Below are 27,116 nucleotides of genomic sequence, written 5' to 3' on the forward strand. Positions count from 1 at the left end.
ATAAAATAATACGATGCTGAATAGGGATTACCCCATTCACGAGGAAATCAGCCTGTCCAAGTTAATGCACAGAGTTAACTGCATAAAAATTCATTGTTTTCTAATATGTTGGGATTATTCTTGCATTAGGATGAAATTACAGTGTTCTCATAATAGGCTAAAGTTTATACGTCTGATTCTTGGGCATGGATTTTGGGAATAAGAGGAGCATTGAGTGAAATGTCAGGCAAAAAAGATGATGTTTAGGATTATAAAGAGAAATCTACGTTGGATGGTTTTGAGTGCCTGTTTTTCTACAGCTTTATTCAAATTATTTAGAGAAGAGGAAAATAATTAGAAAATTATTCACACTTCCATATAGGAAGTGTGGGGATTTTTGTTTTCTTTTTGGTTTTAAGGCTTTATGCCTCAGACCAGCAATGATGATTGTATTTCCAGGCTATTTCTTGATGTGGTATGTGTTTGTATTGCTCTGACTGAACTTGAAATCATCAAGGTGGTTTTCTGGTTCTTTGCTCATTTGGGCTATGCAAACTACTGCGCTGCGGTAGAGGACCAATAAGTACCCATGTAATTTATAATGGTCTTGTGCTTTTGCTGTAGGTTTTCAGTCAAGACTCTGATTGACCGTTCCTGTTTTGAGACTATAGATGATACTTCTCCTGAATTTAGTAATTTTGCAGCCATTCTGGAACAGATTCTAAGTCATCGACTGAAAGGTATGATGATTAATTTCCTTACTGGTGACTTTTTTGCCACAATGTTTGGATGAAACCAGCGTACATCTGTAGAAACTCCTTGATACTGAATGAAAGTGTTGGCTTTCTTTGTGCATCTGTCCCTTTACTGTTGCCTTCTGATTGTTTGCATTACTGTGGGAAAGTCAAAGAAATGTTTTTTGTGAAAAATATTTCCAATGTTCTTGTTAGAAGCCTTCTCGGCTGGTAATTAAGCAAGTGGATGTTGCCATGGTGCTGAGCGCTCTCTGCTTTTCTGCTTTATGATAAGGCTGTGTTCTAGGAGTCTGAAAGACAACTGTAGTGTTTTCTGCTTTAACAGAAGCTGTAGAAAGCATGTCTGTGGTACTGCTCTTTTTTCTTTCTCCCTTCCCTCTTTTTGTTGCCTTCTTTTCCAGATACCGTGTTTAGGTCCTTTCATTCCCGTCCTTCCACCACCCTAGTGAAGCTGTTTTTTGCAACTGGAATGTAGTGGATCTGGATTAAATTCTTTTTGAGAAATGTCGTTGTTGATTTTCCTCTTGTATCAGAGTCAGATATTGTTCTAATTCAAGAAAATGTCTGTTTGCGTTTTCTGATTGTTCTAGAGGAAGCTGCTTTGCTAAAAGAACAGAGCGTGCCTTAGCAGTAATAGTGGCTAGAAAAGGACTTTGGAGCTTTTCCTTATTTCTCAGTGTACAGTTTCTGAAATTATTGAGGATTATGAAGGACATCATCACATCTAAATATAGATATGTAGTATGACAATCTACTTTTCATACTTTTGCTTTTTAATATTCATAACTGAGCTTTGTGAACAATATTGTGTGTAGGCTGACATTTGAGTAGCACAATTACTACCTGCTGTCGTTCTGTCAGGGAAGAGAAAAAAAAATCACACTGTTGGGTAGGAACATAGTGTTTGTCACATTGTGACAAAGATTATTGGAGTGATTATGAGTACTTAGCAACTTGACACTGCAGGGAAATTGCTCTGTTTTCTCCTTCTCCCCCAGCTTCAGTGATGTTTGCGGGGAAAAAAATCATTTTGAATGTTTTTTATTTTTCTCCCTCTAACATTCTTTTGCTTCACAGTCTGTTAATCAGGACAGGCAGTACAGAAAAGAAGCCTTGACAGGTTGGCAAATGGGTTATAGGCAAGTGGAATTTGCAAGTGAAAGATTATTTCAAATAAGAAATAGAGAAAATCAAAAAGCAAAATTGTTGTTTCAGTCTTCCCCTTGTAATTACCAGTGTGATTTTCAAAGTTTGCAGAGTTAAATGAAAATACGGAAAAAGGCTGCAACTTGTGCATGATATTGCAAACGGGGAATATTTTGGTAATAAGAGAGATCACTGTGAGTAATTATTTTATTCTTTAAAAACGTGAAAGGGAAATTGAGATAATAAATGTACCATGACAGTTCAAATTTTAAGAGGGTATACATTATACAACACAAGGCTCGAAAGAAATTGCATTTTATTGATGGAAATGACTAATATATTCTGAATGCATACTTTGTGTCAGTAGGAGCATACTAAAAGCAGACTGGTGATTGCAGTGGGTTGTATAAAATGCTTTAAAGCCGGCAGAACATACACGATCTGTTTGTCTAGGGTCAGATAAATGGCTTCATTGCATTGGTATATCCTGTTGTCAGGATAATCCCATGGCAGTGTAGTTAAACGGATGATCCAGATTCGAGAGTTTGAGTATATTTTGAGTTTATTTTCTTAAGACCATGGCAAATAACAGTTCTTAATCTTTAACTTCCTTCAGCATTACTGGGTGAGGAAGGAAGAATCAAGGAAAAAAAAAGTATTGAATAAGCATAGCAAAGGACTAAATTTACTTTTATTAGAATACTTTTTCTGGCAACTGCCTTTTCTGACAGTAAATGTAGTAAATTTTTAAGGAGCAAAGCATAGTTCTTGATAGAATATGGTGACTGTTGCTGCTCATTGGTTTTGTGTTCAGATAGGATCCAGACAAAAGCAAATGGGAGGAAGGATAGCTATTTTAAGGGGGGAAAAAAATGTTCAGCTACAGAGATTAGAATTTTATGCTTTTCCCAAAACCACTGCAATTAAGAATTCTGAAACAATAGTTCTCTAAACCTCATCTTCCCATCTGTTCTGCTAAAAATGCCAGTTATAGCAATACGAGCACCATTTTTAAATTGATCTTTGAAAGACAGTTGATCTGATGTTGCCAACTCTGAATATCCAAAAGGTCATGAAACAATGTTCATGATGGTTTTGGTGGTTTGTTTTCTTTTTTCAGAATTGTTGAAGGATTTAGTTTGGAGAGTATCTTAGAAAGTATCCAGCCCAGCCTCTTGCACAAAGCAGGGCTGTCTCAGATTGCTCATGGCGTTTTCCGGTTGAGTTGTAAATCTCCATGGCATGTCTTAAATTTGGTGCAGTTTGCTACAGAATTTTATTTCCACTCCACCCACCTCCACCACTCTCACTTCATGCTTACCTTTCCCTGGTACTGGCCACGGTCTTCACCAGATCCTGTGGTGAGCCAGACCAGGAAGTCAAACAGGCAGAAAACTAATTACTTTCCTTATGGATGCACTTCTTCAACCCAGCTGCTTATTTTCTTAAGAGTGGTTTAGCTGTGGGTGTTTGCTTAGTAATAAAATGAGCTTGGCATAAATATATCCACTTATACTACAGAGATCTGCAAATGCTGCTTGAATACAGGTATCTGTTCATGTGTTACAGAAGACTTGGCACACATGGCACCAAAAGAGTTCCCAAAAAGATATCAGAATATACCACGGCCAAAAGGCTGCATCTGTACTACCTTACAGTTACATGTACACCAATGCCAATAACTAGCAGTTAAGAATAGGCCACTGTTGTTAGAAAAAGCAGTCTGGCCTCACAGCCCATTTTTGAATTGCCATAATGAAGAGAGAGAGTTTGAGTAATCTGTATTAACTGTCTTTTCAGGGTTTGCAAGCTGTTGACTGCCTTCTGCTCTAGAAAGTGGGAAGATTCTTATCCCTGTATTGTGTAATACTGTATGTGTAGTATACCTGGGGCTCCCTAGAAGTGCTGGATTTATTGTGAATGTGGAGCAGACCACATATTATAATAAGAAGGATATAAAAGCTTCTTCCTGTCATTAAAATAAGTTGTGTGGCATGCCTGCTGGCAAGATATGGTACTACTGGAAAGGACAATTGAAGATCTTGAAAAGGCAGGAGAGGAGGAGTAACAGAAAGAAGATGAGTGACTATAATTACTCTTTTATTCTTTCTTAGGAATAAGAATTTGCTTGGTTTTATAACATTTTGAGTGGATGCAGAGACAATGTATTTGAAAGTCTCTGAACCAAATAAGATCTACAGTCCTGAAAGGGATATTACAAATTTGTATAGAAATGTATGTGCATTTGATAATGTCTACAGGAATCTGGATAATTTCAGGAGACATTTTTTTCACCACATAGTTGTTTGGAATTTGTTCCTTTCCTAACCATTCTGCACTGTAGAGATTAAGCCGTATCTTGTAGTTGTCTTAGTGTAGTTCTCTTAGTGCTGTCTTGTTTTCACTGCTGGTCACAAATTTTTTGGGCATATTTCCTGTAAGTGTCCCTTTTATCAGATCATTCAAGAACATATAGTTAATGCAGAAATGGTTAGGGCATCTAAAAGTGTTCAGCAACACTACCTGGGATTTTCTAACAGGTATATCCTAGCAGATTTAGAACCTGAAGTCAATTCTTAGTCATATAATGCACTTTAAAATGTTGTATATATTGTATTTACTGTATCACAATGTTGTATGGTTTTCTGCCTTTTCTTATCACTTTAAATTCGTTTTAACTGCGTTAAAGAAGAACATTAATAACTATTAATAATTATTGTAGATTTTTATGGCCATCATCTCAAATATATTTCTGAAAAATATTGTCATGCATATGTATTTGTTGACTTACTATGTTTTCATTGTAATGTTCTTTACAACAAAATCTGTTTATATTCAAACTGCTAGCCCATACACATGCAGAGAAATTGTTTTAGTGTATAAATTAGGTTCTGTCACTGGCAACATACGTAGTGCATCTCGCTTGTGACTTCTGTAATTTTTACACATCATGGTTAACTGTAAGCATGTTTGTCATCTACACACTTGCATTTACCACTATAACGACACAAAACAGTACGTTGTACTGTGCTATTTTGACACTTTCACACCTTTGTGTGCCTTTTTCCCTGTATGTACGTTTAGAAGGTATAAACACATGACAAGCTTCTGCTAGAGTTGCTCATGGAAACTGCTTGTCCAACTGATCTATATTATTCTTCATTTGTAGTGACTGGAGTTAACTTGCTTGATTTTCTTCTTTCTTTTAGAAAACTTACTTTGAGTAGTAAGCTTCTAGGGTCATCAGTGCTGCTTGAGTGGAAAAAAAAAAATTAATAAATCTCTTCCTCATTCTATAAATGTTCTAGTTTCATACATCATCAATAGTCTGGTAGTAATGGTAAATGGCTGTACTAGTGATGTCACTGGTAAATGTTAATTCTTTGCCCTTCATAGTAAAGTGAATTTTTAATTAATTTCTGAAGCAGTGAAAGACTTTTCTTATTTGCAGTTTACAATTTATCCCTTCCCATGTGGTTTTTATTTTACTTATTTATTAATATAGGAGGGGAAAAAAAGCACTTAGTATTACCTGCTACTTCATGGAGTCTCTTTTCTTTTTAAGCAATGAATATATTAATATAATCAATCAAAATTTCTTGAATTCTAATAATTCAGGCATAAACAGTGGTTACAAAGGGGAAGGGTATGAATTATGTCTGCAAAAGACAATTCGTGCCTGTAGGTCTAGGTCACAGGGTTCTTTGAGTAAGATGCAGCTCGTAATGCTGATTATCCTGAGAGACAAGTTTTCTGGATAAATTAGTAAAGGTAATGGTGATATAATGGGGGTGAAAAAGGTAGGTTAAGGAAATAAGAGCTGTCATGAAAGAGACGAAATCTAAGCACATAGCTGTGGTGGTCCTTTATTTGATGCAATAATGCTATTAGCAGAAAAGCTTTTGTTATAAGATTTAATATTTATACTCACATAGTGACCCTATTACTGGTTTTAGCTAAAAAGAAATAACAGAGCTCTTGTGTAATTCGTGATTTAGCTCATTCTCCTTTCTCCTGTATGGAGAAAAACATTAAATCAATTCATAATTGTCTTGGAGCACTAGGTTTATGAACTACTGTAAATTTTTATTTTTAATGACCCATTCTGTAAGCCCAAAATAAAAGAGTAGGTATCACAGAAATTTCTCAAAGGAATAGCATGCCAGTTTATTACTATCAAGTTATATTAAAACTAACCTTTTGCAGGATAAAAAAATTTTCAATTAACTACGTACAAGGAAGTCGGGAGAAAACCTGCCTGTACCTTAGAGCATCCTAATCATTCCTACTTTGCAACTGGGGAAATTTGTAGATATGAAATTAGATTGTGATTGAGTAGGAATCAAACTGTTTAATGTCTTATTTGTGAAGAATTTCTTGGGCGTGAAAAAAGATCTAAAACAGCTAGTGTTGCAGATGTTTGTATCTAGTTGTCAGACTGGAGCAGAAATGGGTTTGTTACAAACAGGGGTGTAGCAGTATTCAAAAATGTGCTGAAAAAATCATTGTTTACTTGTTTTGCAGCTCTGTAGACAAGGATTAATTTGAACAATGTTTAATATCAAATGTGCAGCTTTCATGCTTACCTAACAATTTTGTTTGGTTGACAAAAACAGTAACATAATTCCTGTTGAAATAGCTGTCAGCCCTTCTGTGTCTTCTGATGGTATATAAACTTCATGGCAAAGACTACACACTGTCCTTTTGGACCTCCCAGGAAACTTACTCCTTCCTTAAGAAGTACTTTAGAATATAAGTTGTATACTAAAACTAGCTTTCAAGTTTATTTTTCAAATTTAGTTTAAGTTTTAAAATCGCAGAACAGTCCAGGTGGGAAGGGACCTCGAAAGATGATCTAGTTGAATCCTTTATGGGAAAAGGAACCGAGATGAGATTATCTAACCCGCTGCCCAGTTCAGTCTTGAAAACCTCCTGCGATGGGGACTCTACCACATGCCCAGGAAGCTTGTTGCAATGAATGATTTCTCATACTGTAAAAAATGTCTGTCTTATGTTGGGATGAAACCTCTCCTAGGGCAACTTTTACCCACTGCCCTCTGTCTTTTCCATGTGGCTCCTTTTAAAGAGAGACCCTCTATCCTCTCTGCAGCCTCCCTGTAAGTACTGCAATACTGTGATGAGTAGTCCTCTGAGCCTTCTATTCCCTAGGGAGACAAAGACCTAACGCCTGCAGTTCTCCAGCCCTTTGAAAAACTTTGTGGCCCTCCTTTGGACCCTCTCCAATCTGTCCATGTTCTTGAATTGTGGAGACCAGAACTGGACACAGTACTCCAGGTGCAGCCTGACAAGTGCTGAATAGTGGGAGCTACTTAATTCCCCATTCTTGAGAGTTCTCATGGCTGTGTACATTGAGTTCATTGAGGGCCAAATAGAATTTCATGTGCTGAAAGCTTTTAATAGGGAATATACAGCTTAATTCGCACTGTTCTTGAACAGTCTTTGAGAATACTTTTCTGTGTATAGAATGATTAAGGAAGTTTTTCTTCAGATGGTGTTAAATACTGGAGCGTGGGCAAGGTTTAAAGTTGTAAGGAGAAGACAGTGAAATATAGAAGTCCTTGGTTCACCAAAGGCCCGCTGTGATTTCAAGAGAAGACAATTCATACTGGAGTCTGAAACCCATCATAGCCTCTTGCAGAGCTGGCTGCAAGATGAGAGCTCACTGTTACGTCAGAGTATATTGTAATTATGGCCAGCGTGCTTTGTTGATCAGTGTAAGCCAAATAAGTGCTATGTGCTGGTATGTATTTCTGTTATAGAAGTATCTTTGATTTTAAATGATGTGTTTTTCATGTGTTCATTTGTAAAAGGAATCACTGTGAATTAGCGGCTTCAGAAGACTGTAGAGTGAAACTGTCTATTTTCTGCAAAATATATTTTGTCCTTAACTTTTGTGGCTTTCTCAAACTACCTTACTGTAGGATATGCTTGCCTTTATTCGTTGTCACTGGAATTGGTGAGACCAAGTCATGTTCACCCTTAAGTTGCATTTAATTTTGCAGGTATAGTCCCCAGGGCAGAATTGCTTCTGATATAGTAAACAATCTGAAAAATACCTGTAGCTTTTCCTGGTGTTAAAATGTTGTTTAATTTTTGTTGCTGTCCACTACACTTGTCAGTTCAACAAAACCAGGAAGTTTGTAAGAGCACTTACCCCATGGAAATTCTTTTATTTTAGTCCTTAGAGCTGAGAATATCTGAATCTCTGGTAACTGAAGCACCTTGGGATTTTTTTTTTTTTCCTTTGACATATTGAGCAGTATATAGTAATTCTGCCTGCTTTCTTTTTTTTTAATGAGTCTTTTATCAAGCTTTGAATTTAATAAATAAATCCTTGTCATGAAGTAAGCAGATGGACCACAAAGTCAAGTTACATACACCCTCTAGGGAGAAAAAAAACACATCACTTAAATTTCTTAAGATCATAGGGAACAGATCTTTGACATTACTCTGGCTATGCTTGGAGCTAAGATAAGTCACGCTAGATAGAGATCTCTTTGCCATCATGTTTTGGCATATTATTTTCAGTACGTATGATTTACAGTATCAGTCTAATACATTTTCTTAAAATCTGAGCTTTCTAACAGCAAAATAATTAGAAGTCTTTCTGATAAATTAGTAAAGCCTCAGAAGTACAATTCAAGACTTGAAATAAAATAAAATTCGCTTAACAATAGGATCTCATTTTATATGGAGTAAAGGTTTTGCACATTAATAATAATTGCGTTCACCAGAGGGCAATGTTCATCTTACTTTTTATGTAGCTGTTCACAGTTGTGTGTTCTTGGGTCTGAAAAATGGGGCTGTGATAAAATTTATTTTCTGTGGAGCAGTTGCAAGTAGTATGTGACTTTTGCCTTTCGTTTTCTATCTGCAATGCATTGGAAGCAAGAAAATAATATGAAGGATTTTGGTTAAAGCTCCAGTCATATTGATTTGCTCAATTAACGTTGGTCGGCTTCCCAAGGAATCTACCCAAAATAAATTGTGACCGCAAAACGTTTTTGATCATGTGTTAATTTCTCCTTCAGTGAAAGCACCTTTTGAAAAATAGCAATCTGCTGCTAAAATAAAGATAACGCTACCACAGCTGCAGTGGTCTGTTACTTTGTGTGTATATATATAAATATCTTTTTGAAGAACAAAACTCTCTTTACTTGCCTGTATTACTGAAATATGTACTACCTAAAGCAAATAACAAATACTTCTTGCATCATATTTAAAGTCACAACAGCGTGGTCTCTTGTGATTTAAGAGACACACAGGTGAAGAACTCGAGTATTGTTGTAACATACTAACAAGGAAAAAACCCAACAACATACTCCTATGTACACAAAAGCTCCAAATTTCAATTTGTGCGTCAGTTTCAAAGCAGGGTGAGCTGCATAATGCAAGGTTTTTTCACACCTAAGAGCCAGTAGTTTTCAATAAGAATTTATGGACTTGCTAGTGTATAATCCTGTCAGTGCAGGCAACTGTTAGGGAAGTATTTTAATTCTGTCTCCAGTAAGCAGAGAGGTACATTCATAAATCTTTACATATCTTGTATTTTGATTTAAGGTCAGATCACCTGGTTCGGCTATGAAAGTCCTCGTAGTTTCTGGGACTACATTCGAGTAGCTTGCCGAAAAGTCTCGCACAATTGCATCTGCAGTATTGAGAACATGGAGAATGTCGGTTCTTCTAGAGCTAAGGTAGGGAAGAGAAAGGTCAAACTGACTTTTTTTATTACATTGCTCTGTGTAAAAAAATATAGCTGACGTTTCTGTACCCAAAAGAAAAACACATTTCTGAGCTTGCCCCACAAAATTTTTCTTTGTTTGAAATAATTATTTTTTATATGTACCTAGTAAATATTTACTTAAAAAAAAAAAAAATTAAGCAGCACCATGAATCTAGTAGATCTTTTAGCAGCCATTCTGAAGATACATAATATTGCAGAACAGCATATTTGCTATGTCTGCTGTTGCTGTTTGCCTCTTTCGTATAGACTCAGTTTTAAACTTTATGTAGTAAACGTATCTGTAATTTGTGTGAAAGCCTCAAAACACTTGAGATGCTATGGCAAAGTGCTACTGGTTCTCTTATCTAGAATATTACATGCTGTTCCCAGCACTCTGTGTACTGGAGTAGTAGACTGATAATTTAATCGTGTGGCTTTTCTTCTTGCTTGTGTTGACGTCTGGGAATTGAGATAATTTGGAGAACTTATTTCCACATACTTTCTGGAGATACTTGTATGTTCTAGAATCTGATGATTGTGTTGCTTATATTTGAGATTTATTTTAAAGGTATTTCTGAATTCCATTATTTTAATATATAGGAATGTTTAAATTCAGTAGACAATAAGCTGCAAAGCTATTTTCTGAAATACTATTATAAATAAATTAAAATTTTCTTTTACTCTGTGGAAGATGCCATGCCAAATAGTAAACAAAGAAGCTAGTTTGTGCAGCGAGTGTAGAGAGCAGCGTTGAATTTTTGAAGATGCGTGTGGGAGTATTTTGGATGCCTTTATCTGAAAAGGTTGGAGGCATGTCAACACAAATACCAGTGGTATGCATCAGTTTTACTGGTGGTACAAATGGGTGTCTGCTTCAGCCTGGAAGCTGTGAGGGTTTGCCAGTGCTAGTAAGCCCTGCTTTCACTGGAGCTGCATAAGCTTTAGTTGTTAGCTAAGCAGCAGCACTGGGGTTTGACTGTTTCACTCATGATCTAAACAACTGCAACATAAAAGCAGCTCTCCAGATAAACAGCCTTTTAATTCTAGTGCAATCTGTGTTTAAGTTTTTACTGTGGTGTTGGTATTTATGAAAGCGAATTTGTTATTTAGCATCTGCCTATTTTATCCTAAGTTTAGTTTGATCTAGGTCTGTATAAATTAAAAGTAGAATTATAGTCTACTACAGATGGTTTTGGTAGAATGTCTGTAGTAATGTTCAGCTAGATGTCAATAGGAACCAAATATATTAAGCAGACAGACATCTAGCTACTAATCATAGAATCACAGAAGGGTTGGGGTTGGAAGGGACCTAAAAGACCATCTAGTTCCAACCCCCCTGCCATGGACAGGGACCCCTTCCACTAGACCAGGTTGCTCAAAGCCTCATCCAGCCTGGCCTTGAAGACATCCAGGGATGGGGCATCCACAGCTTCTCTGGGCAACCTGTTCCAGTGCCTCACCCCCCTATCCGTGAAGAAATTTTTCCTGATGTCCAATCTAAAGCTCCCCACTTTCAATTTAAACCCGTTCCCCCTTGTCCTGTCACTACAGGCCCTTGTAAAAGGTCCCCTCCCAGCTTCCTTGTAGCCCCTTCAGGCACTGGAAGGCTGCAGTAAGGTCTCCCTGGAGCCTTCTCTTCTCCAGGCTGAACAAGCCCAATTCTCTCAGCCTTTCTTCATAGGAGAGGTGCTCCAGCCCTCTGATCATCTCATATATCAACTTACATAATTATTTGTGAGTTTATATGGGTTACAAGAATTGTTACAGGTGTTCTCAAACTGATAATCATAACTATGGCAGCCGTTTGAAACGTCTCTTGTAAACTACAATCCTGTGCACTAGACCTGTAGAGCTTGCTTACATTCCTAAAGGCTATTTTTGAAGCAATTGCTGTTGTTTATAGAACTGTTTGAATGAAGTTTTGGTTTTGGACTACAAGTTTTAGGGTTCTTAGATTTGACTTCATTCCTGTATATTATGTGCACCCTCTATAATGATGCCTTTACTGAGGGGAAAAAATAATTTATACAAATACTCTGTAATTTATACAAATTACATTTTAAAAAATATGTCAGAGATTTATTTTTTTAATTGATCCCGTAAATATTTGAACGAGCACAGAGAATTAGTTCTTACTTAAATCAACTTGAAGGTAGGTTACTTATGCTTTACCGTGGAACCTATTGAATGCTTCCAATACCACTGTCTTTAAAATGAAAAGGTTTCTGCTCTGTTCTGCTACCACTTATGTACATGAGATTTTCAAAACACTGGAGTATATCATTAAAGTATATCATTAAAGGCTTTTTTTTTTTTTACTCCTTCAAATTTTGCAGAATTTTATTTCACAATGAGGTTTGTAATAATGCATTTTTTTAATTTTCATTATTACTGTCTGTCATGAAGTACATCTTAGCAGCAATTTCTGTTCAGTGCTAGTTTTGTTTATCAGTTCGTTTCACCCATTTCATTTTCAGATGTCAAATTAAGCGTTCATTCTATAAAACTTAAATATTTGATATCTGTTTCTTCTTTCAGGGTCGAGCCTGGATCAGAGTAGCACTTATGGAAAAGCATTTGTCTGAATATATTTCCACAGCTCTGAGAGACTTCAAAACAACCAGGTCTCTAAGGCTTTTATTTTTGCAATATTTAACAAGTGAGAGACTTGTTTGGATGTGAATGTTCCACTTGATTGCTATAGGAAGGCATGTTGGTAGTAAAGGCGTAGTAACCTAGTCAAAGATGTCTGGAGTTCTTATAAACATTGCATTTTAGCATGGGTAAAACTGCAAAATTGAAAATCCATTTGTGATTTTTAAAAACGTGGAAGTAAGTCTGGAATTCTTGAAAGGTCAGAAGAGAAGATGACCTCTTCAAAGAAGGAACTAATTCTGAAATTGTAGCATGATAAGGGTAGAAGATGTAATGTTCCTTTCAAAATTAGGTATAGTTGATGGAAAGCCCTAGAGATTCAGTAAAAAGTAATTTTTATAGAAACTTCTCTTGAAGAAGAAAGTAAGAGAATTTCAAGAAACTTTTGGGAAATATAGAACAGAATTAGTGATCAGGAATAGTTAGGATTCTTGATGTAATATGAAAAATGTGTAACAGATTTTTGTTGTACCTTCTAATTGTAAAAGCTGTTTTGGACAAGAATATGCTTTGTGATTGAGAATGCTCTGGCAGTTTTGGACTGGTTCTATATAATGTGATTATTACAGGATAAAGCATCATATCACAAGTGTGTCTTGTATATTTATCATGAAGTCATTTAAGTTTGAGTGAGTCTGTAACATATTGTGGTACCCTATGTTGAACTCTATCAGACACGCTGAATGGACTATTTAAACAATAAGCTTTTTCTCTGTAAGCACTTCTGTTCATTTAGAATATTAGTTCTGTTTGTAATACTATTTGTCCACAGATCTCCATATGTTTTGCCATTACTAAGGTGACTTTGAAACACAATTAGGTAAACATCCCATTTTATTGAAGTTTCCAGACCTGTTGTCTTTATTTTACTCAGGTTTGCTTGCATTTACAGTAGACAAGAAGCTCATAAAACAAATATTTCTGGAAAAGATTTACTCATGTTGCCTCAAACTGAAAAGTCACTTGGGTTTTTGAAGGGGAGATGAGAAGGAAGAGGAGGGTCACAAACTATGTAGTTAAGTAGTACATTCTTTGTCCTTGTTTGGTAGTGCAGTTTGTTTACTCGTGGATAACAGGAGTATAATTTTACTAGCAGTTTAAAATTGATTTATTTGTACATGTTAATGTTTGATATACTTGAATGTTCTTTCAGTGGTATAGCTTTTGGAAAGAACCTCTCTTGTATTCCAAACATAGTAAGTGCAAAGTTTGTTTTGAAGTAATATTTTAAAAACATCTAATGGAAATAAAAGTTACCATTTCAGATGTTGGTAGCGTGGATTTCAAATCCCTCGTAAGTCGCCTGATATTTTTGTGATGGTTTACACCATTTATTAAGCATTTTAAATTATGCTTTATGCTATATATATATTTAATAATTATTTGTATGAACTATAAATATCATAGTCTACATAGACACATGTAACATGAGATTCAGCTATAAAACTGTTCTTTTTATATCTCCCTGTTCTAAGTGCCTGATCTCAGAGCTAGACCTTTAATGAAACAGTACATTATTAGTGCTGGATCTGCATATTACACTTGGAAGGGGGTTGAATTAAGCATGGGCACACAGTTATTTTTCTAACAAATTAATCAGTCCAGACTCTCAAGTAGACTGTTCTGTTGTGAGGTGTCAACTGCATAGCACTGAGAAAAGATTGGTGAGTTTTCTGAGGGGACTGTTGTTTTGGCTGGATTACTGTAGCTGGTTTAAGAAACGTTGCCGCTGTCAGGCTATCATCTGTGTCTCACTGTTACAGGTATGTCCTGTGGTTTTGTGTGATTGCTTCCAAGGCACCTTTTTACAAGATAAACTGAACACAGTACAGATTGGTACCTGGCGGTGATTTTACAAACACCAGTGTAATGGTTTATAATCAGCTTGTACTGGGAACATTGTTGTTAGTTCACAAATAGGAGTAACTACTGAATCACACTGTAAAGTCCATCTAGCTCATCATTCGGTCTCAACTGGTGGCCAGTTTAGTCTCCTGGTGTCCTCCTGAAGTCAGAGGGTAGAGAGCTGAGTCTGTACATCAGTGTCAGGACTATAATCTCTGTCTTCCCAGAGGAAGTTTTCCAGATCTCTTGCTTGCACTGAGAACATTCAAGGTCTTGGACAACTTGTTTCCTTACAGCAAATGGGTGTCTCTTACGAAAATGCAGACTTTCTGACAGCATGCGCTGACAACACAGTTCAGTCTTTGGAGCTGTGCCCCAAAATGTGTCTTTGCTGGATGTTTGCCATGCAGCCAACTCAAGGTCTCACTGAGCCATCCCAGCGCTTTCATGCAGTTCTTAAAACAGGTAGAGTGTTTGGTAGGGTAGTGTTGCTATTATCTGTCTGAAAGACAGGTTACATTCAGTAACCTGGCCCCTTCCTGCATCGTACACGGCTAGAATGTATAGGTGGACTGTGCCTCGTGGTTTCTGGTAAGTGATTTTCAGCCTTGCCTTCGGTACTGGTTTCTCTCTTCCCCATGTAACGCAAAGGTGAATTCTGGTGACCTTTCTGCCTCTGCTGCTGCCAAGACTGCTTTAACGCAGAAATTAAAGTTCTGTGCTACTTTGCTAAGCAGACCAAACCCCTTTTTACATGGCCACGCATGGCAATGGTGGGTCCTATTCGCCTGCATGGAATGTTTCTGTCTAGAAGTAGCTTCTGTGGTAGCTGAGAGGAGAAAATTACAATAAATGGGAAAGAGTGGGGAGGTGGAACTACAGAACTATAAAGTGTTCCTTTATTGGTAACTGCACTCAAGCAGCCCTCACAGTTCTGCATATACCAGGGTGCGTGAAGTGTGTTCTGAGATCAAGGCGTGGAGTTTTAAAACTGGTCCGTGGGTGGTTTTTGTTAACACCAGTAAAAAATGGTGTTAAGAAAACACTCCTCCTTCAAATAATGAAAATTTTAAATCTCAAAATAACTGGATGAAGGCTGCATCTTCCCATCATGCAGTATTTTAAGAAAAGGCATGCTCCTTGCATAAAAGTTGGTGAAAATAGTTTTGAAAAATAACCAACTACTAAGAACGAAAAGTGAATGTTGAACATTTTTTAAAAGAGTCTGCAAGTACAACTGAGAGAGATTTTTTTTTTTAATATGATGGAATAGGTTTTTTATGTACATAACAAATTCTTCCTTTCACCAGTGAAGTATAAGGTGTCTTCATCACTTTCTTTGCATTTTGTCCATCCTGTTCTTCTATTTCTTAGGACTAATATTATAAATTCCTTTTGCTTCTGTCTAAATTTTTATGTGCTCCAGGGTTGTGGTGTTTTGTGCTGTGCAGTCTATTGGTTTGCTTTATTTGAAATGAAATATGAACACCCCTGGGGTTCATATGGGTTGTTTTAATTTAAACTGGATTTCTTCAGCTTTCCGTTAACTATGAAAAACAGTATTATTTGAGAGAAAATGGTATTAACTGAACTGATTTCTTTTTTATTGAAGGAGATTTTACGAGGATGGAGCAATTGTTCTTGGTGAAGAAGCAAATATGCTTGCTGGTATGCTGTTGGGACTCAATGCAATTGATTTCAGGTATTTGCATGCTGCATAACAATGCTCAGGGAAAGTACTTACAAATTGATGCATTGTGGAGAACATTGTTAGATTCCCTTAAGAGTTTGAGACAGAAAACTGGGGAAATGGGGGAAGGAGGGGGAGAGAGAGAGAGAGGGAGAGAGAGAAGGATCTCTAGTGACTCTTCTAGATAAGAACAAAGTTATGCCATAGTTTATATAGCTGCATGATTACATGGCTTTTCTTTCAGGTATCAAAATCTGAAAGCAATCAGAAGTATAGTTGCAGAAGATATATCAAAGTTAAGTGAAGCTTACAAGCAATTGAATCTTTTAAAGTTATTTTTAAACTGTAAGAAAAGCTGTGTGATTAAGTACGTGGTTATGCCCTGGTAATCAATGGCAGCATTGTAACTGCCTGTGTAGAAGGTGTAGCTATCTTTAACTTCAGCACTCCTAGATTTTAAAAGCTTAACCTACAAATGACTGTTTAATATTGATTTGTGTTGTAATTAACTGCAACTGAACTTCAAAGTAGCATCAGATTACATGAATTTACCTTTGCAATCTCTTGAGATTTTTGTGTGCTTTGTTACACAATTAATTCTGTGTTTTGAAGTAATGAAGATGCAAGCACACCCTAGATAATATAAAAAACTTCTTGGTGTGTATATATCTAACATATATCTAAATATATATATGAAAAATATCAGCAAGGTATGAAGACTGATCAAACCTGGCTGGTGCAAGGCACTGTTAATATGCCTGGTTGAGCCCACCTAGCTTCATACAGAGCCACTGGGGAAGGGTTTTGTAATACAGCATAGGAAAAAGGAGAGTGTTTACGGTTCTCTACAGTCTCCTGGCAGTACACTTAATATTTACCCTGCAGCAGCATTAATGCTTGTCACAAACTAGTTTAGGAAATAAACTGGCAGAAAACAGCACATACTCACACTGGATATGCTGTTCCAAAAGGCCTGTGAAGATTTATCCCTACTTATGTACCCTTATACCAGTTTTGAGGCTTGTTGGACCCTTCTGTGAGCCGGCTTAACTTGCTAACGAGTAAGAAAATGTACCAAGTAAGAAGACAGGATAGTTCTTTTGTTTTTAGCTTAGTTTGGTTTATGGAAGCATCCTGTTAGTGGCAGAGACAATAGGACGATAAGGCTTAGAGAATAGAAGGAATAAAAAGTATTGAGTAATGTCTTCCCTTTCTGGTGGCACTGAGCCTTGAGTTCAGCTGCCTGTGGAACTGCAACTGGATGCTCAAGGGGTGAAAAACCTAAAAACTCAGGTCTTGATGGCTGAACTAGCTCATCGTGGAGTCAGATAAGTGCCACTACCACTGTAAGGAGAGGAAAGGGAATGTCTGGTCGGAGTTAAAAAAAAACAAAAACAAAAACAAACAAACAAAAAAAACCCAACAAACTAAAGAAACGAAAAACAGGGAGGGAGAGGTTGAAAATGCAGGATAGCTTCTTTTGCCAGCATTTAGTCATTAGATTGGCTTAACTGCATCTTCAACATATGTTCTGGGGGATCAGAAGTGTGATGCAGGATGATAAGAGAGCTAGCCTTGTGTAGAGCAAATTCAAATCTTACCAGATTTTATTAGTTTAAGCTTTACACTGTGTGAAATTAAACTGCTTCTGTATTAGCACTATCCTTGGACGGACTACAGCTATACATGAATAAGCAGCATAGCAAGAGTAGGTCTACAGTATGTAATCCTCCCATAAATAATCATCGGTTGACTGCTTGTCTTACATATGCCTCAGTGGTACATACTTAGTTGTAGGAGTGTGCTTGTTCTTCTTTGTCCTCTGATTTCTAATATAAGCACATTGATAAGTATGTTAGTAGTATTCAGAGTAATGACAGGTTCTCATTGGAGACATTAAAGTTTTTGTCAATGCAGCTTTTCAGAGCCTAGGAAGAGCCTGGGCAAAATAAGAACATAGTTCTACAGGAGCATTTTTATTGTGCCACATGTAATTCATAGTATTGTGGTTTGAATGGCTGAGAAGTTGTAGCCATTCTTTGCATGTTATATTTCAGATATTCTTTTTTTCAGTTCAGACAGTCTCTTATCAATGTTGACTGGCTTATCTATGTGGAACTCTAAATAAGACTTTGGGGTGGAGATGGGGGAACCCAGGTGAGAACAGCATCTAATTATTTTTTTTTTTTTACCCTTCACAACAATGTGAAATTATGTCTACTTAAAATAATAATGGTTTTGCAAGGGTGTTTTTTGTCGTTTTCTTTGCTTTGCTTTTCTTAGGAAAAAACCTGAACCTTCAGATGTACTCAAATACCACTTAAGTGAATGCATTGTCAAAAATGGCACTTTGCAATTAAGTCAGCAAAAGCTGTATTTTACTAGAATTTGTTTTTTGACGACAGAGATAGGAGGCGTAAGGAATGTGAACCTTGTAGAAGCATAATTAATTTTGTCACTTCTGTGATAATTAAACATTATTCAAATACAATCTTTTATATCTGGTACAAAAAGAATGCAGTGTAGATGAAAGCTTTATAAAGCTATAGCCACTTAAGAACATTTTCTGAAAGTAAATTTAATTAGTGTTCCTTGTCTTCCTGCAGCCCAATATGACAAAGTATTTGAAAGGAAAAAGAGTCGGAAATATTTTTGAGAACTGATTTTTGACTTGAAGTTAGTACATAAGCGCTCTGGAAACACCTTAAATGAGCTTAAATACTGAAGATTCCAAGCTCATACATGGCTCTTCTGTTTCTCTTGCTTCAGCTAACTTTTCTTTCCCTGTTGTTCTCTTGCAATCCATATGCATTTTCAGAATAAAAGTGAATATTTAAAAATCAGGGTTTGTACCACTTCCCTGATCTATTCCTTGCGTGTGTGAAATTTCTGTTTGTTGGGAGTTTTCATTATCCTACAATATGCTCAGTGACTCTCATTTAATAGTAGCATTCTAACTTGGCTGAGTAGGATTTCAGTCTTAAATGCTCTAGGCCTTTCTTATTACTAAAAAAAAAAATAATTTTCTTGTGATAATTTTATCATTGTTTCTCTGTTTTATCAGTTTTTGTCTGAAGGGTGAGGGATTGGATGGCACCTTTCCAGCTGTCATAGATTATACGCCGTACTTGAAGTACACCCAAAGGTACTTCTTACCTTCCCTCTCCTTTTTTTCATTTCATTTCACTGGAAAAACTTTACATCGTACTGGGTCTCTTACTATTAATTTCACATTCAAAATAATATCCATATCTAAATACAAACCTGTAGCTCAGCTACCTTGCTCTTTCAGACTGGTAGAATTACTACATGACTCTGATATTAGAGTGAGTCGTACTAACTTGGTTTACTTGGATCAGATTCACAGTTCAGCAAGAAACAATTTTTTTTTTTTTATTTCTCTTGTGCCTTTCCTGTGTAGCCAGAAGCTTAAAAGTAGTTATTTTGTAAATAAAAATTATATGTGCCCTGGTAAATTATGACAGATGAGCACTTAGTACATAATAGAAAGTCATGACCAGTTGCTTATATAATCTGGCCTTCCAGTTACATTTTGCTCTTCTGATCAGCTGTATGATTAATAATAGAAAGAATCATCACTATCTAACAGATGAGATAGTGATTTGTCATCTCCAGAAAGCATGGAAATTAATGGGATGTGTTCTATTGTTAGGTTTGCCAAAATGAAGTAAGCAGTTGGGAGTTAGACGTAGTCTTGAAGATGTACAATGAAGAATGAAACATCCTAGATATTCTCTTGAAGTTTGTAGCTTACATGTTAACGACAAATTTTCTGATTCATTTAAAGCAGAATTTGTATCACAGCAGGAGTCTGGGGTCGCAGGAATCACTACTTTAAAGATAGTAAATGCTGTTAATGTAATGGAAAGTGTAGTTGTAAGGGAAGATTTCAAATGGGTATTGTGATAAATTAAAATTCTTGTATTTGAGACAGATGTCTGAATTCTCTGACATACATTGATTCTGGGTGATACGGAGATATTTTAACAATTAATCTGCATACTACGTATACTTACGCTCTGCGAAATAACAGGCTTGTGGTCTTCGCTATAACCATAAATAAGGTTGTTCTCCTTTAGCTTTATTGTGGTTTAACACAACAATCAGGCTTTAATTGTTCTGTGTTTCTAGAAACAAATACAATTTATTTTCAGATACTACTCTCTGACCTGAATTGGTGAAGGAATGATTGGGCCACTACTTCCTTAGATAGCGTATTGTGAGGTATTGGCCCTTTGTGTTCCAGGAGAGTATCCCAAATAGTTATCTGACTTACCTAAAACAACTTGACAAAGGTCACAAGCAAATTTTTCCCATTCTTTAGGTGGCTATACAAATGAAAGCTTGAGATACAAGTTGTATTTGGTGATCTATCCTATCCCAACATTTTGATTCTGTTTGGTTTACAGAGCTTTAGGTGTCTTCAAGAACTGTGGTGCTTTAATTTCAATGGGAATTTGCATTTTAACAAACACAGCTTTTAACTTGGCTAATAAATGCGATCTTTCAGTTCTGACAGCATCAGCAGTGATGAAGAAGAGCTGAGAACGCTGGGCAGTAGTGGCAGTGAAGGCAGTACTCCAGAGAACATTGGTCCTCCTTTCACCATGGATGAAAACAGTTGGTACAACAAATGCAAAAGAGTAGAACAGAAGTACCGGCTTGCAGTGGAACAGAAGGTAAAAGATTAGTTTTGTGTGGGGATGATGGAGCCAAAGCTCATCACTGGCCAGCTAATGACATACCCATTTAAGTAAAGGCAGAAAAATATAGTAAATGTTATTTAGCTTCATGTAAATGGTCTTAAATTTCAAGATTCTCAGGGTATCTAAGTTTCTTTGCTCATTGATTTGGGAGAAAAGAGCTTTGGAGAGGGAGGGAAAAATAATAATAATAATTCAGAGATCCGATTTCACAATCTAATGTAGAAGCTTTGGCTCCATATTCCAATCTCCGAGTTACAGGCAGTATATCCCTGACGCTGTTAGGTTGTAAGCTTGAAGTGAACACAACTGTCCACATGATTTTCCTCTTCCTTAGAGATCACAGAATTTTACTGATGTAGATAGACTGCCAATTGAAGGCTTTTATAATGATAGTGATGTTAAACTTTAACATTTAGTCTTACAGTAAACAAAAATGGTCAGCAAAGCAGTCCATCTAGGAATGAAAAGCAAAACTGTCTTCTCGATGATACTGTAATGGGGTTTTAGAAAATATATAGGTTTAAGACCTGCTTCAAGCTAGAATGGGAAATGGGATTGAAAAAAGTGGGGGTTTGTAATTGATTTTAATAATTTAGGTGGCATGTTGAAAGTTATTATAGGAAACCAAAGGTAGGTCATCCCTCTACCACACAAAATACTGTAAGTTAAAGGTGAAGTGAAATATATGTCCAAACCTTTTAGCATTTTTAAAAGCAAAGTGCTTGTCAGTATTTCACAACAGAGGGAAGGGGGAAGACTGGTCATAGACACTGAAGAAATAGTGCACAGGAAAAGAAAGAAGGAGTCAGGAAAAATGAAAGACAAGAGGTGAATATTTTTAAAGAACATCATTAGTATTTTTAGTGTTCTTTTCTCCTGATGTCAGAATTTGATTTGGGTCAAACTCTGAACACAGTAAACCATATGAAAGGCTATAACTTGGAGTTACAGGGTGCTTGGAGGTGTAATTATTTCCCTTAGGTTAGGGCATTAGTATGTCTCTGCCTTTCTAGTTTTTACTGGACTGGAAGAAAAAAATTTAATTCACTTCAACTATACGACATTTGTGCTATTATAACTTGAACAAATGACCATTAAGAGGTTAGATTGACTATGGAATAGAGCTCCTTTCTTGCCTGAGTATTTCTCTCCTTCCCTTTTCGAGACCTTTTTCATGGCTGTAAGTTGCAGCAGCAATTGTTTTGCACACAGTGCAGTAGGTACCAGTTAATCAGAGAGAGTGTTTTCTTCCAAAGAAAGAGGCTTTCTGACACTCTGTGTGTTGAAAAACTGGATGTTCGTGACAAGAAGACCAATTTGGAAGCAATGTCATTTTAGTAACTGATACAGTGAGTCTCATAGATCTTTCTTTTGCTCCACTATCATTCCCTTTGTGCAAACAGTGATAAATTCCTCTTGTGCCTTCTAAGAAGGTATGTGTAGTGTGGTCATCAATAGCACAGGTGAATCATGTTTACCAGGGTCACAATATACAGGTGGTTGGATTTCAGCCAAGATAAAGGTACCTGTGTCTTCTGAGTTGTTTGAACGGTAGGATAGGGTCAGGTATTATTTTAGCAAAGTAAATCTTGGCACTGCTCTATTGGATCAACAATGCTATGCTGCTTTAGACCAAGAACCCTTGGTTAACCTACTTTCCTATCTTGGATATTTGCCTGAAGTAGATGCAGAGGGAAGAATAAAAACAAAGCAAATGTACGTGCACTGTTTTTCTTCTAATACTTTCTTGGCCAATACATATCAGCTCAAGGACTTCCTGAAGCTGATAAGGTTTGACCGTGTAGTAACCCGTGATGGATCTCTCTTCCAAATACTTGTCAAATATCCCCTTGACCCCATGTAAATTTTTAGCCTCCAAACCATTTTTTTGGCAAAGCATTCTGCCTATCTACCATCTGTTGTGTGAAAAGCTGCCTGCTTTTCTGTCTTTTGAATGTGGCTCCTACTTGTTTCATTTCATAGTGCCTAGCTCTTCTATTTTAAAAAATATTCAACAGCCGCTTCCTTCTTGCCCTCTCCAGGCCACTCGGGAAATACGATGAGTTTGTCTTTTCCAAGTTGTCTCTTGTCCAGATTAATGAGTCATTGTTTGCATGTTTGTTACTGATGTAGAAGTTACCCCTTCGCTGGTTTGGAATGGTGTAAACTGTTCACTTTGTGTAGTAAACTCCTGTGTGTACCGTTATGCTGGAGTTTCATCTGCTTTCACTGGTGGGATGATGCACCTGAACATCCTTAGAGATAGATGTATCTATGGTTCTGTTTCTGATGCTGATGCTCCATATCTAAAATCTTGTTGTAAAAGATTTGACATTTCTGGGAGGCAGGAAATTTGTATATGTCCTGTTGACTTACTTCAGTACCTTCAGAGCACTACTTGGAGTGCTCAACTCTCCTGCTCAAAAAGAGGTATACTAGAGCAGGTTGCTTAGGGCCTTGTTCATTCGGGTGGTGAATATCTCAAGAAGGCAGACTGCCCAGCCTGTCTGCACAACTCATTCCAGTGCTCATTTAAAACCGAAAAAAGAAAATGAAATATTTTTTTTTGATAGTATGTTCTTTAAGGCTTTCTAACACTTATATTTCCAGGGTTACCTTGAAGAATTGGTACGACTCAGAGAAAACCAGCTATCTGAATCTGTCTCACAGAATAAGCTGCTCCTACAAAGAATTGAAGATATGGATCTAGCCCATAAAATGGAGAAGGAACAGCTGGAATATATCATTGTGGAACTGCAAGACCAGTTGTAAGTTAATATAATGGAGAAACATTGTTAGAGCAGTATTGCTTAATTTATTTAACTATGTACTACAAAGAACTTATGATCCCATGGAAATAAGTCAAACTTCTTAAAGAAATTTATGTATTTTAGCTTTTTTTTTTTCCCCCTGACAAGTCATATATTCAGAAATGACTCCTCTTCAAACTGCAGTAGTGTAAGACAGAATAATTCTGAGATTTTTTTTTTTTTAATCTGAAGTAGGTTGCAGACAACTTGCTTAAATTTTTAACACATTTTAATAAAATGTTCCTTATTTTATTACTTGCAGCTTTAAGGTTGTCCTTTAAAAAACATTAGAAGCAGCTTTCTTCTAAACGCTGTTTTTAAAGTGTTGGGCAGGAGAGGATAACAGAATATTTATTTTCTGTGTATAGGTTCCACTTTATCAGCGTGGGGCTCAGACACAGTAGAAGTTCATCTGGTAGTCCTAAAAATATTCAAACTGATGAAACAGTTTGCTAGTCACTTTCTTCAGTGCAAGGCAAAATGCTAAAAAAACAACAGGAAAAGGCTTCATTTTTAATGGCACATGTGACTCCTAATATGATGAATATTTGAGTATTTTGGGATGCTTACACAGCTCTTCCTCCCAGCCCTGTCTGTTGGGTAGGGAGGGCGATGTCCTTTCTCAGAGACACTCCCTGCTGAGGTTTAAAGGCCCAGGTAGATGGAAGACTCGCCCTGTGGTGGTATTTGCCACGAGACTGCTATAATAAGCACCTGCAGTAACTGTATGTTCTGTTCATAGCAAACACGAGATCAATTATTTTACCTCATAACTGGAGTAATTTGTATGTGTCTGGGCCCTGAGGTAAAATAAGTCATTCGTGGCCTTTGAAACAATCCGGGACGAAGAGAATATAAAGATGGGTTTGGGGTACTATGGTTCCTTCTACCTAATGTCTCATAGAGACGCCATCCAGAAGGGTCTTTTCTATGCAGTAAAAAGTACTTCTAGCTTGTAAACAAAGCCACTGCTTCCTCCCAGCCCCAGTCTTTTGGTAGATCATTTTAGTGCTTGAAGTTTTATGAAAATCCTCAGGAATAGAACATTTGCGTTTTATTTATGCCAGTTTCAGGACTGAGGAAGAAAAAAAGATGTTTTTCCAAGTTGTATTTTTTTTCCTTTTTTTCCTGATTACCTATAAGCTTTGGAGAGAGCTGTTCTTGAGTTCTTTTCTGAACTGATACAGCTAATGATTCATGTTATGCTTCTTTGGCCTCCCTGATTATCTGGGGGGTGGGAGGAAGGTGTGAGCTCACTTAAAGCCACTCTGATACTTAGAAATTTTGAACATTCAGACCTGCTGTTAATTTTTAGCTGAGCTGTATGAAATCACACTGTTCTAAAGCTCTGTCTTTGGGGTTCAATTTTGTTTGCTGGCTTTCTTATGTCAAAATGTTTTACATATATTCTCAACGGATTTGGGCAAAATGTGAGTCTGTGTCTAGGTTTGCCTTCCCACCTCATCCCCACCGCCCCAAAAGAAAAAAAAACCCCAACAACAAAGCCAAAACCAACCAAAGGCTGTTACTGTTGCTGACTTGGAGACCAGAGAACACTAGTGATTAACAAGGCCCTCAGGTTATAAATTAGATTACCGACAGAGAAACTTTTCCATATTCACATTTAATAAAGCAGTTTGCTGTAAAGCATGAAATAAATATGGAGATTGGAGAAACTTGGAAGTACTTTTTGGCTTACAGTTGCTATGCAAAACTTCACGTTCTACAATATTCAGTATTCTTAACTTTTGTCTCGCACACCTGAGTAACCAAACTGGAATGAACAAGACCGTTTTCAATTTAGTGAAAGCCATTTCATGGGTCTCATGAATACCAGTATCTAGAAAATAGGGAAGCTGAAAATTTATCAAATTAATAATTCACTAAAGAGTAACATTTTTTTGTGTCTCTCAACTTCATTGGATTTCTTCATAATGTGCCCACTTATACTGGGCGTCTCTGCTGGCAGGTGTCTGATAGCAGATCAGGTGAGGAAAATCAGGCTGCAGAGTCGGACACATTTAAACTAATCCACAGCTGATCAAGAAGAAGGTTCAGACTAGATATTAGGAAATATTTCTGTATCAAGAGGGGGGTGAAATACTGGGAGAGGCTTTCTGGAGGGGTGATTGATGCTCCCTACCTGAGTGTTTAAGAGGCATTTGGACAGGGCCCTTAATAACATGCTCCAAGTTTTGGGCAGCCCTGAATTGGTCAGGCAGTTGGACTAGGTGATCATTTGAAGTCTCTTCCAACTGAAATTGTTCTGTTCTATTCTAAGAACAGCTTGCTCTTTCACCACACTTGCAGCATCTCCAGATGAACTGATTGCCTACTGATAATGTGTCAATTGTAATAACGATGAGGCATATTCTAGCTTTCATTTGCTTTCTTCAGAAGTCTTTGCTGTCACTGGGGCATGGTTTTGCCTGGGACTTGCTGAACGCTGTTCTCTAAACAGTGCTTTTGGCTTCACTCTCCTATAGGTAGGTAGAGTGTGTTTTTACAGTGAGGGCAGGGCAGTTCTTAAGGCCTTAAGTGCTTAAAAGTAACAGCTCACGGGAGGACAGCCAAGAGAAGCCTGTGATCCTTGGCTGTCTAACTGAAGAAAACAGTTTGAATTCCAGAATATCCAAAATGTGATGGGAGAGGGATCCCAAATCATCAAAGAACTGTATCCTGGAGTAGTCAAAACTCAGAGGCAGCGATTTTTTCCTCCTCTAAGCACCAGCAGAGAATTGCTGAGTGTCTCTTGGAACAGAGACACATTTAATCATGCACTCCATCAGTTAAAAAAATTCTAAGTACACCCCTAATATAGGTATATTTATTTATATATCATATACATGTACTATTATATTAATATATTACATACATTATAAAACATACACAAATTAGAAATTAAAAAGGATGAGATAAAGATGAAATAAACACTACCTTTTTTTTTAATTTATTAATGTATAGGAAGTATTTTCTTCCAGTATCCCAAAGGATTGTTTTATGTACCCCGCTTTGGAGACCGCTGCCTTGAAGGACTCGTTAGCTCAGACAAAGAAGTGACTGGGCAAAATCTGGAACTGTTTACCCACAATATCCTTGCTTTAAATTTCTTCATTTCAGCTTAAACAGGCTTTTCTTCCCCTTAGGGTGATTCTTAGTTGTCTTTTGGCTCACACACTCCCTGTGTCAAAGGCAAGCTCTGCTGAACTTTGTTACTTTGAAGTTCAGATTCTGCATCTGAAATTGATATTTATATATGTTAAATATTGATGTGTATTTACAAGAGAGATTCCATCAATTTCCTGAATAATGACTCATCTCCTGCATAGTAAATCACAGATGTTATAGAAGAGAATCACTTTAACAAAAAAAATCTTTTTGAATAAAGTGCTAAGGAAACAGGAAAGCATTGTATACAAAGGTAAAAAACCCTCAACTTGAAATGCTTTTTATTTTCTTGTGCTGTGATTTTTGTTGAAATTATAATAGTGCTTTACTTAATGTTTACCAACATGGGTTTCCTCTGAAGGTATTTTTCAGATTTTCAGGCTGGTGTGCCTGGTGTAAGATGGTACAGCCCTTTTGTCCCATATGGTGCCATATTTTAATTTAATGTTCTTTTTTTAATCACATGTATTGAATATGTATCACTTGGATTCAGTGGCTATATGGTGTATTTTATACTGCTGTGGTTTTTATCTCCCTCTGATGTATCTTCCTTTATCTCTGTCTTGTTCTGGTGTTTTCTGGAGGGGCATGTGAAAG

The 27,116-nt window shown here is 36.9% G+C and overlaps 1 protein-coding gene across 1 annotated transcript in view; it reads left to right on the forward strand.

The window, feature by feature from the left end:
- Positions 1-603: 603 nt before the first annotated feature.
- Positions 604-27,116, forward strand: part of RUNDC3B (RUN domain containing 3B) — a gene marked incomplete at its 5' end in the record, with an annotated part of 38,506 nt that continues 11,993 nt past the window's right edge. The window contains 7 exons of the mRNA XM_010160415.1: positions 604-719; positions 9,462-9,595; positions 12,163-12,248; positions 15,737-15,826; positions 18,879-18,959; positions 20,346-20,514; positions 23,152-23,309. Of these exons, the coding sequence (XP_010158717.1) occupies positions 604-719; positions 9,462-9,595; positions 12,163-12,248; positions 15,737-15,826; positions 18,879-18,959; positions 20,346-20,514; positions 23,152-23,309 (834 nt within the window). The remainder of the gene's footprint in view (positions 720-9,461; positions 9,596-12,162; positions 12,249-15,736; positions 15,827-18,878; positions 18,960-20,345; positions 20,515-23,151; positions 23,310-27,116) is intronic.

Source organism: Eurypyga helias, unplaced genomic scaffold, assembly GCF_000690775.1.
Source record: "Eurypyga helias isolate BGI_N326 unplaced genomic scaffold, ASM69077v1 scaffold32601, whole genome shotgun sequence".
NCBI classification, from domain to species: Eukaryota; Metazoa; Chordata; class Aves; order Eurypygiformes; family Eurypygidae; genus Eurypyga; species Eurypyga helias.